The following is an 11,534-nucleotide window of genomic DNA, read 5'->3' as shown; positions in this document are numbered from 1 at the left end:
AGAGAAAGACAACAAAAATCTCCAAACACTTGCTTGGAAATTTAACACATTTCTGAAAGAGTAAATCTCAAAAGAAATTAAGATATATGTGATTGAATGAAAAAAAAAAAAAAATCAAAAGTTGCTGGATGCAGCTAAAGCAGTGCTGAAAGGGAAATTTATAGCATCACACTTACATCAGAAAAGAAGATCATAAATCAATTACCTAAGTTCCCACCTCAAGAAACTAGAAAAAGTACAAAACAAGCCCAAAAAAAGCAGAAGGAAGAAGATACAAAAGATAGCAGAAATTGATGAAACAGAAAACAGAAACTGTAGGAAAAAAAATAATGAAAAGAAAAGCTAATAAAAACAAAAGGATTAATTAGCCTCTCTCAAGACTGACAAAGACAGAAAAACAAGACACAAATCATCAGTGTTAGGAATGAACTTGGATATAATGACAGAGCCTGAAGACATTAAAAGGAGAATAAGAGGGTGGTGTGAGCAGTTTTATCCTCAGAAATTGGACAACTTAGAAGAAATAGATCAATTTCTTAAAAAAAAATCACAAACCACGAAAACTCAGATCAAATAGACAACCCAAACAGACTTATAACCATTTAAAAAACTGAACACACACACAAGAAAACCACAGAAAAGTCTCTCATGTAAACAGAATCCTCAGTAAAATATTAGCAAGTTGAATCCAACAGCATATAAATCAAATGTGATTTATTCCAAGGATGCAAGGCAAGTTCAATATTCAAAAATCAATCATTGTAACACACCATATCAACAGGTTAAAGAGAAAAGAAATCATATCATATAAACTTATGCAGAAAAAAACATTTGACAAAATTCACAACACATTCATGAAAAGACTCTCAAGAGCACTAGAAACAAAAATGAATTTCTTCAACCTCATAAAGAGCATCTACCAAAAATCTAAAGCTAACATCATACTTACTGGTGAAAACTGGACGTTTTTCTAAGTTCTGGTATGAGGCAAGGAAGTCTGCACTCACCACCCTTAGCCAGCATAGTACTAGCCAGCACAGACAATGCAAAAAGGAAGTAAAAATAAATCAAAGGCACCCAGACTGGAAATAAATAAACAGAACTATCTTTATTTATAGATGACTGACTACAAAGAAAATAGAATCTTAAGGAATCTACAAAAAACTCCTATAACTAATAAATGAATTTAGTAAGGTCACAGGATATAAGATCGACAAAAGTCAACTTCATTTATATGTGGTAACAACAAACAAGAAGAAACCAATACTAAAGATACAGTATGACTTACAACTGGCCCAAAGAACACAAAATACTTAGGTATAAATCTAACAGAACACGTACAGCGTCTACCTGAGGACAGTTGCACAACACTCATGGAAGAGATGAAAGACTGAAATGTTTGGGAGAGACATACCATGTTCATGGATTGGAAGACTTAACATATCAAAGGTTTTGGTTCCTCCCAAATTGATCCACAGGTTTGATGCAATTCTTACCAAAAGCCCAGTGAGATGTTTTGCAGACATGGAGGGGCTTATTCTAAGCTGTTATGAAAAGGGAAACACCCCAGAATAACTGAAACAACAATGAATAAGAATAACATGCAGTGTCATGGCCGACCACTCGGAGCAAGGAATGAAGACAGGGTGGCGCTGCGGGGGGGCAGACATGTAGATCCATGGAGCAGAGATGAAAACCCAGAAGCAGATCCACAAAAATGTGTCCAATTAATTTATGAAAAAGAGGCAAAAACTATTCAGTGGAAAAGAGAGAGTCTTTTCAATAAATGGTGCTGGGACTTAAGCTCTATTACAAAGCTGTGATCACCAAGACAGCATGGTACTGGCACAAGAACACACACATAGATCAATGGAACAGAACACAGAACCCAGAAATGGACCCTCAACTCTATGGTCAACTAATCTTCGACAAAGCAAGAAAGAATGTCCAATGGAAAAAGACAGCCTCTTCAACAAATGGTGTTGGGAAAACTGGACAGCCACATGCAGAAGGATAAAACTGGATCATTTCCTTACAACACACACAAAAATAGACTCAAAACGGATGATTCCTTAGTGCTGTCTCCCGGCTTCCCGCACGGCGAGAACGCAGCACACACTACATGACACGCAAAGTGCATGTTCACCGATGGCTACGCTATCGACACGGCTTCGGACAACAGCCAGGTGGTGTGGTGGCTTGAGGGGGTCCAAAGTTGTGTGGCTGGGACCCCCTGTGCTGCTGGAGCCCCAACTATATCTCCAAATCAGAAGTTAGAAGTTGACCCAGAAGCTGCCCCGGACCCCGTCTGCTCAAGTGAGGAAGACAGCCCCTGGCTGCGTGTGGAGCCCCTGCTCTCCCCCTCCCGCTGGCCAGCGTGGATGCTGGGATCCTGCTTTTCTGAGGCATCGGCCAGGAGGAGGGGGGTGGGGTGGTCAGAACCCACCCCTCTGCCATCCTGGGACCCCTACACAGGCTCTGCTCGGGCCGCCCCCTCCCACACCACCACCCCCAACACCCCCAGGCTCTCAGGACCTGACTAGACTGACAGAGGCTCTGCCAAACTCAGACCTGCCAGGGCTGTGGGGCAGGCGTAGGTCTGGACCTTGGTCCTGGTGCTGGGCGACCCCCAGCCGAGGCATGCCGGCTGGGGACTGAGCAAGACAGGGTACAGGGCAGAAGCCACAGCCATCGGGGGCAATCCCTCCACGACCAGGGCCCTCGTGCCCAAGGCAACAGCCCAGCGCAGAGGAGTTTCTGGGGCTGCTGTAACCAACAGGCTCAGGGACCTCACACAGGTTTGGCCTTAGCTCTGGAAGAAGGACGTCTGACATCAAGGCAGGAGCACCCCCTTGCCTGCTCCACTTAGGGACACGTCGCCCCACCCCCCGTTTCGAGGTCACATTCCCTTCTCCAACTCTGAGCCTCCGGCCCCTTTCCTGGCCTGCCATTACCACGTAAGGGGACACGACCCAGGTTCAGGGGCGGGGGAGACCCTCTCACAGGTCTGCCTCTCACAGCCTGCCACCTTCTACAGACCCAATGCCTCTACTGCCCCCTCGTGGGGCCGAGACGCAGGGCCTGGCCACTTCTCCATTCTGGGTGGCCCCTCACCTGTCCTGGGTTGTAGGCTAGGACCAATGGCACCTGAAATGGAGCTCCAGCCTCCGTGGCCACAGAGGGGACCTGCCACCATGTGCCTCCTGTGCTGCATCTGGCCCAGCCCCTCCCTCTGCCTGCAACTGAACCCCAGAGCCCTTGTCCGCACAGCACCCAAGGCCCCTCCCTCTGGCCCCTGTGCCCTAAGCACATCCCTGCCCCCGGAACCTACCTGGGCCATCCCCTAGGCCAGGGCGCCCAGCTGGGCCCCACACAGGGCCAGGCTGGTGGGGGAGAGGCCGCCTTTCCAGAGGTGGGTCACAGGGGAGCCCGTGGTAAGCAGGCGGCGTGGTGGGGCCATGGGGTCAGCTCTGGCTCCACCACAGCCACAGCTGCCCAGACCTGGCTGGCTCCCAAGTTTACGAGAACCCAGAAATCGGAACTTTTGGAAAAACCTCATCTTCAACACCAGCAACAAATGAAAAGACACTGTAATGGGTATGGAGTTTCCCTCTGGGAAGGTGAGAAGGTTCTGGAGACGGACGGACGGTGGCGGCTGCACCAGGGGAACGTGCTCCATACACCTGAACATAGTTAACGACGGTAGGGAACTGGCCCCGAGGCACAGTATCATTAAGGGCGTGGGTGCCTAGAGGTCGGGGAGGAAGGCAGCCCTGAGCGAGTGGGGAGGGGCGGCCCTCTCTGAAGGAGGGGGTAGTAGTGACAGCTGCACCACACTCTGGTGGCTGGACCAGGGGTCTGTGGGGTCCGGGGGATTCCTGGAGGCAAGGGGGCAGCATCCCACCCCTAGGGACAGTGTATCCCCCGGTGCTGAGGCCTCTGTGCGGGACGATCTTGCAGCCAAGGACACGGAGGAGCAGAAGGCCCATCCACACCTCCAGGGTGCCCTCTGGCTTGGGGTGGGGTCAGGAGCCCCTCGGGTGCGCACAGCTCCCGGGGTGGACGTCTGTGTGGTCACAGTGCCCGCAGCAGGGGCCCTGTAGGACCTGCCATCCCGCGCCCGGGCGCCGGCCCGCACCTTTCTGCCAGGCAAGGGCCTCTCCTCTCCGGTGCGCATCAGAAGCTGCTCTCTGCCCCAGACTTCAGAAACTGGGGTCAAAGCTAAGGCCTGACCCTCACCTTCAAGTCCTGAGCTGGTGGGACCTCTCCATCCCCCCTCCTGGCCCTGAGGGGAGCGGTGCTCCGCGTGACCTGCTGAACGCTCCCCAGTCCTGTCACTAGCCCCGATCACCCGGAGTTCTGATGAGCCACTTACCTCACCTGTAAACACAGGGTGTGCACCATCTTGTGGCTGGCATCGGGGCGTTGACAATCCCCGCTGAGACCGACGGGTACCCAGGATGCCCTTCGTGGCCTCTGATGATGTGTCGGGTGCTCCAGAAACACCGCCTGCCTCGCCTTAACCAAGGGGCTTGACACAGCCGTCTAGAGACAGAAGCAGGGACGCACCTGGCTCGTGGTGCAGTCCTGAGCCAGCCAGGTATCCCCAAGGGAGTCTTCAAGGAAGCCGCCGCTTGGAGGGCAGAGTCAGGGGCCCCAGGGGGCCAGGTTGAGCCCCACCACTTTCCCTACCAGAGGTGGTCTCCAGCGGTGTGCCCCCAAACTCTACATCTGATGTCTTGGCAGGAGGGTGGTCTGGACACAGGGTGGGCAAGGCGCCCAAGTGCCTGGGGGTTTAGGCAGGGAGGGGTCTGGAGCACCCTGTCTGGGGGAGGGAGGAGCACACGGAGCTGTGATGAGAGACCTCTCCCCCAGCCCCATGGCTGCTCTCACAGCACGGCTCAGGATAGTTCCCTCCTCCATATCCCAGCCTCTGCCTCTGGCGGCCCCTCTGTGGCCTGCTCAGCCCAGGAGGCTGACAGGTGATCCGCAGGGCGGCGGCACCTTCCCCGCCTCACGCACAGGTGCCAGCAAAGCCAAGCCCTCCGCGGGCCCGGCACGAGCTGGACGGCTCCTTAGGCCCCTGCTGCGGCCCACCAGGAGACATTCCCCAGGCCACAGGACCGTCCTGGCCCCAACCCCTGGAAGGTTACCACCTGGGCAGCTTCTCAAACCCCCTGCCCTGCGGGAGAAGCCTCCAGCTGCTCGATCTCCATAGCCACACTGGGACCCCTCCTTGGAGAGGGGCGCCTGGGCCACTGGTTCACTTGGCAAACGACACCGGGGGCCTCCCCCACCTGCAGAGCACCCTTCAGTGCCAGGCCTGTGCCGCGCGGACGGCAGAAGCAGGGAGCGCCGTGGGGCTGGAGCAAGGAGCCAGCAAGAGCCACAGGGTGCGGGGCAGGAGTGGGTCCAACTCAAGCCTCAGGGCATCACTTCTCTGTGGCCATCATACAGCGTTTGGATCAGAATGTCCCCCAAAGGTCCATCCGCCTCTGGCAAGAAAGCGTGAGAAGCAGCAGGACAGAGAAAGTCAGAGGCCTGGCCTGGTTTCCTCCTCCAGGGAAAGCAGTCTCGGGCCAGCCCAGCAGGACAGCACCTACCCCAGACAACCACACCAGGCTGCTGGGGCTCCTGTCCGCAGCCGGGCATGGCTCTGTCCCACGTCGGCTAGTGTCCGTGAACCGGTCCTGCCCCCCAACACTGTCCAGGCAGGCAGCAGCAGCCCGACCCCTCAAAGCATGCTGGGGGCAAGGGCTGTTGCTGTCCGCAGCGCGAGAGGACACAAGGCGGCACCGGCTTGGCACTCGGTGGCCGAGGCCTGGGCAGCTCTGAGGCCCCGCGCCAAGCAGACCTCTGACGGCAGGCCAGGTGCAAGGAGTCGGAGCGAGCGAGAAGACCACCAGCTTGAGCAGACAGCGGGGTGGGGGCAGACGGTACCAGAAGCTGGGACGAGTGTCCAACCACGTCCATGTGAGCGCCAGCCTGCCCGTGCAGCAGACCCGGGTCAGGTGGCCTCGGGTCTGTCCCTAGGCGGGCAGTCCCAGGCACACAGGTGGGCACCTTGGCACAGCGGCTGCCGCTTCCCAGATGCATTTCCACACGGAACACGTACTGTTCACCCTCCCACACACTTTGGAGCAAACTGTTGAAAGATGGGGCCACTCGTACCCGTTGAGTTATGCCTAGTCCTGGACACCTGCGTGCTAACGAACCATGCATCCTCCCTCCATTCATTCAAGAAGCACCACGAGGTCCTGCCCACTGAGCACGGTCCCCAGGGACGGGGGCAACACGGTCCCACGGTGCCTGCGAGGGTGCAGGGCAGATGAGAGCCCGGCACAGCGGGGCCGGCGCTGTTCCACGGGGCGCAGGGGAGGGGTCCTCTGGTGGAAGCTTCGGGACCCTGTGCTCACCCTGGGTTTTCAGGACCTGCTGGAAACCCATGTGAGCTCTGCAGCCGCAATCCTTTTTTCTAGATCAAAACCTCTGATCTTCTGAAAAATCACACGTCAAAGACAAGTGATGTTGCAAAGACACAGGAATCCCCCACTCTGGGGTCTGCTTTGTATGGAGCCGGCTGGAGTTCCGGAAACAGCCACACGCACACACAGAAGTCTCAGCAGCAAATGACACACACGGACACCATGGTGCTTAAACACAGATTTATTGCAAACTGACACTGGAGAGGGACTTCACAGACCGGCACCCTGCTCTCCGCGGACCTCGGCTGACAGAACTCAGTGGCCGATCGGCGGCGGCCGCGTCTGGAGAGAGAAAACACGCAGGCTGCACCGGCTCCAGGGCCCGGGCCAGCAGCAAGGATCAGAGGACGCCCGTGAGGACAGCCCGCCCTCCACCGCGTGGACCAGCACCTCGGCCTGGCCCAACACTCCCAGACGCCGGGGAGCCACTGTCACGACAGGCAGGACGGGCAGAAACCAACACTGACTATAATGTCAGACAGGGGGAGACAAGGGACCAGAGTCCATGGCTCCCCAGTCTCCCAAGTAGCTGGGGTGCGGGCGCACGCCACACCTCGTCATGCCAGAAGACCCTCACGGTGTGGCCCAGGGCCCGAGACCACCCAGAACAGTTCTCACACAAGGCGCCGGTGACGTGGGACAGGCGCGCACATCGCAGAGGCCCCGAGGATGAGTCTCAGCAGCTCCATGACCGGCCGCAGAGCCGACTACAGGGGACAGGGCTCCGCATCCCCAACAATGCTCCCCCCCCAGCGACCTGGTGTCTGCACCTCCCTTGACGGCACCAGAGCCACCTGAGGCTTCCCAGGGGTATTGGGAAAGAGGCATTCAGGAATCCCCACCAATTTCTGGCCTCCGCGAGCCACATACCTGCCCCCACAGGACTGACGAGCCAGCTCCCACCTACTCGGGTGACGGGGGCTGTTCCCAAAAGGACCATCACCCAGAAAGGAGTCCCTGTCAGCCGGAAGGACAGAGCCACGAGGGGAGGCCCCGAGAGACCCGCTGGCCGACAACCCAACACGCCGCGGTCCCAGCTGGCGGAGCAGGGGCACAGCGGACACAGGAGGAGGGGCGCCGCGCTCTGCTCTCCCGAGGACACCCGGTTGGCTCTCTGACGAGAACTGGGTCCCACGAGAAGACGTGGAGGACAGTTCCTGCTGCGCCTGTGGCCACTCGGGGCTGTGTCCCCACGTTCAGAAGCAGCGACCAGGACCCACCTTCTGCCGCTCTGTGACGGGGCTGAGCAGGCAGCGGACGCATACAAACGCCAAGCGACACCACACGCACACAGGTGCAAGAAGAGGTCATGGCCAGGGCGCCCCCCACCCCCCGCGGGTCAGCAGCTGGCCCGGCACCCACGCCCAGGCCCCAGCACGAGGAAAGCAAGCAGAGCGTGCGCACAGCAGCCAGAGGAGAGTGGGTGGCGGCGTCCCGCTCGCCCCGTGCTGCTCCCAACAGTCCAGAGGGGCAGCGCCGGGTGCCGCGGGTCCACCCTGGAGAGGAACAACGGCGAGGGCAAACCCGAAAGCAAGTCCCTGGCAGGAGGGAGCCCGGGGCGCGCTCCCTTTCCTCCGGGCACTAGAACTGCACGGCCCCCGGGGAGATGTTGAACATGGCCGGGTCGAATCGCTGGCCTCGGAAGGGGGAGCCTTCAGCATCCCAGCCCTTCTTCAGCATCTCATGGACTTTCTACAAACAGAAAACAGACACAGAGGTTAACGCATGGCCCAGAACGGCACTCGCTCCCATCCTGCACACGAGGATCTGCCGTGCCTCCTGCCCACGGCCCCTCTCCCTTGGCATTAAGCTCAGTGGTGCAGCCGCGAGCACGGCCGACACATGCCAAGGTTAACGGACCTCTGCCGACCTGGGGTGCACAACCGCACCGAGGGCCTGGAAAGCACCCCGGCACCTCACAGGCCCAACCACCCCTCCTCTCCAGCTCCTGCCGCCCTCTTCCAAGCCCCTTCCTCACCAGCCACTCTCTGGACAGGAGCCCCACGTGAGCCCTGACCACTGGTGAGGACTGTGTACTGGGGCCACCCAGGGTCGTCCAACTCCTGCTCCCCCCCACTACACCCCCAGGCCCTATCTCCTTGGGAGCCACGAGCCAGTCCTGCTGACCCCCTGCCCCCACATTTCCTACTTCTCCCGGGGACCTGCTTCCTCCAGTTCAAACGTCCATGGCCATGAGCTTCCCCAGATCTGGCTCCCTCACCGCCAGCTCCCGGCACAGTGCTCCTGCCTTCGTGCTCGTGGTCCGAACCCGCTCCCCACACGATGCGTCCCTCACAGCCACGTGCGAGGACAGTCCACGTGTGCATACACCCTCCCCAAATCCCTGCTGAGCCCAGAGGAATCCTGGATGGCAGTGCTGGTGCCGGCCATTCGAGAGTGGGTCACCTGGGCAAGGGGCACAACAGCCCCCGGCTCCCCCATGTGGGCTCGGAGTGCCCGGCACGCACGTGCCCCAAGGCCGCACGCTGCCCCTGGTACACATCAAGTCCTCGCGGGGCCCCCTTCCGACTCGAGGCACAGAGACCTGTCCGTGAGACGGCAGCACTGCTAAAGCTCTTCTTCAGATACGTCCCCATCGAGTGTCTGTCCCTGGGCCCGTCGGCGAGAGCCTCCTGCTCCCCACGCAGGCGTACGTGGGCCTGGGAGCCCGGCCACTTGCAGGCGGCGGTGCTCGGGGCCCCTCCATGGCCCCGAGTGCACACGGCTTTCTTCTGGTGGCCAGAGGCAGCAGTCCCGTAACGGCTCGAGGCGGCTACCAATGCCCACGAGGGCAAGGCCCCCACCTGCGAGCTTGGCTGCGACAGTGGGAGACCACCTATAGGCCCAGGTGGTCAGGGAGCCCGACCGGGGGAAGGTTCGGAGATTCGGGGCAGGAGGACTGAGGCAGGAACCAACTCGGGATCCGGGCCGCAGCCCTGGTGCCTGAGCCACCCGGCCACCTTGGACACGAGCTGGCACCAGCACCTGACGCTCCTCTCAGGGGCACTGCAGTCCATGACCCAGCCAGCCCTGCCCGACCGGCGTGCAGTCGCACTCCCTGAGTGACCGTCGCAGGAACGAGGCTGTCTGCGTGGGGGCCTTGAGGAAAGGGCGGCAGGAGCAACACCGGGAGGACCAGTGAGGACGCCTCAACCCTGAGTGGCATGGGGGCCCTGTGTCAACACAGGTGGAACAAATGAGGAACCCCGCCCCCGCGAGATGGGCCCTGGCCACTGCCCGTCACACTGAGGAGCGCACACGAGCCGGAGGGAAGCGACCCTTCCTCGCCTCAGCGGCCACTTGTGGGAGCACCACACAAGGAAGAGCGAGCGCGCCCGGCCAACCTGCGTTCCCACCCCCGGCACGTGCTGCACGCTGTGGACCTCTGCCTGCGCACAGTGTGGACGACCTCTGCCCACGCAGACCCCTCCTGCCCTTCCTCAGACGTTCCAAGGTGACTCAGAAGGATTCTTTCTTTCTTCCCGAGGGCCCTGCAGCAAGGCTGGGCCTGGCTCCCCACAACTCTGCGGACGGTCCTCCCGGGGCTCAGGGAGGGGCTGTCTGGGCACCCCCCACACCCCCCCGACCCCAGAGAGCCGGCCTCGCGTGCGCGGTCCCACGTCTGTGTGGACCAGCTGCGCGTCCCAGCCCCGCCCCCTCAGGCTCTGAGCACGGTGGAAACGGCGCCCCGCCCCACAGCCCCAGCGAGCACCCCGCGGCAGACCCCCACCGCAGCGGCCCCCAGCGCCCCCACCCACACGCCCCTCACCAGCTCGTGGCTCTGCGGCTTGCCCTGCAGCTTCTGGTGGTAGTCGAAGGTGAGCCTGTCCAGCACGGCGTGCTCCTCCTCATCCACCGTGGCCATGGAGCGCTCCTTGTTGATCTTGTCGATGTCGATGTGCTCCTCGCCCTCCAGGACGGCGCTCCACCAGTACTCGCCCACCTTGCTCAGGCTCACCTGGGACAAACGGACACACAGAGCTCCGTGTGAGGGAGGCTCTCGTCGCCCCCCACCCCAGGTTCTCCCGGAGGCGGAGGACCCGCGGGTGTGAGCGTCCCGCACCTGCTTGGCGGCCGGGACCCCAGCCTGACCCCCACCCCAGCCTCCCTACATGGCCAGGGACCAGGGCCTCCATCCACATCCTTTTCCTTCGTCCTTCCGGCTCACCCACCACACCCCCAAGGACCTCCCTTTCTTCCAGCACAACCCCAAAGCCAGGGTAGCGCACAGGCAGGACCCAGACAGCATGCTTCCCTGTGGGCTGGTGGCAGAGCTCCTCAGGGGCCAAAAACGGGCTGGCGGGCGGCCCACTGTCCACGTAGTCTCCAAAAGCACAAAACCCCCAATCACACCGTGAAGGCAGGGCAGGTAAGACGGGCCTGCGCAGAGTTAGCTGTCACTCAGAGCAGCACCCCAAGGAGAGGGCAACTGTGACACCACAGGTCGGGAACTGGCCCCTATCGGGGATGGCTGTGAGAACGCCATGTGCCTGAGCCCAGCCCCCCCCAAACGTCCGGCCCCGGCCACCAAAGCAGGGCTCCATCCCAGTCCTGCAGAAGGACTCAGGGTGCAGGCACAGATACAGGGCAGGTCACACAACGAGAGGGTGTCCGGGTAACAGCAGGCTGTCAACGTTCGAGGATGGAATAAGCCTCCCCGTTGCCGAGTACCCCAGCGGGTGTGGGGCCTGAAGACGGGAGGATGAGGCCGCGGGCTCGGAGACGAGGGACTGCTCCCTGCCAACGCCACGGCTGGCATCTGGGGTGCTCCGTTTAGCCGCTTCTCCCAGATTCTGCTCCCCAGTTTGTGTGCAGGGACCTGACCCGGCCCTCTGAGACCCCAGTATCAAGAACGCAGCCCACCTCCGCCGAATACAGATCTGCGTTCCAATGCATGAGAACCTTCCGGGGGAGAGGCCTCATTGTTCCTGCTGTTCCTGGACGGCACTCCGAGGCACTTCCAGGCCACTCTCCCTCTGGGGGACAGAGACCCTCAGGCTCTTCCTACCTGCAGGCCCCCTTGTCATCACCCCTGTCAAGGGCACTGCA

At 59.7% G+C, this 11,534-nt stretch overlaps 1 protein-coding gene across 1 annotated transcript in view; it reads right to left on the bottom strand.

Moving 5' to 3' along the window:
* Positions 1-6,650: 6,650 nt before the first annotated feature.
* The window catches only part of LOC111157061 (NudC domain containing 3), a 58,236-nt gene continuing 53,352 nt past the window's right edge, over positions 6,651-11,534 (bottom strand). The window contains exons 5-6 of the mRNA XM_022518278.1: positions 10,255-10,443; positions 6,651-8,177 (exon numbers count right to left, since the gene is read on the bottom strand). Of these exons, the coding sequence (XP_022373986.1) occupies positions 8,067-8,177; positions 10,255-10,443 (300 nt within the window). The 3' untranslated portion in view covers positions 6,651-8,066. The remainder of the gene's footprint in view (positions 8,178-10,254; positions 10,444-11,534) is intronic.

The sequence above is a fragment of the Enhydra lutris genome, unplaced genomic scaffold, assembly GCF_002288905.1.
Source record: "Enhydra lutris kenyoni isolate GAN:26980312 unplaced genomic scaffold, ASM228890v2 scaffoldscaffold51, whole genome shotgun sequence".
Lineage (NCBI taxonomy): Eukaryota > Metazoa > Chordata > Mammalia > Carnivora > Mustelidae > Enhydra > Enhydra lutris.
This window is presented reverse-complemented; position numbering and strand designations above follow the sequence as displayed.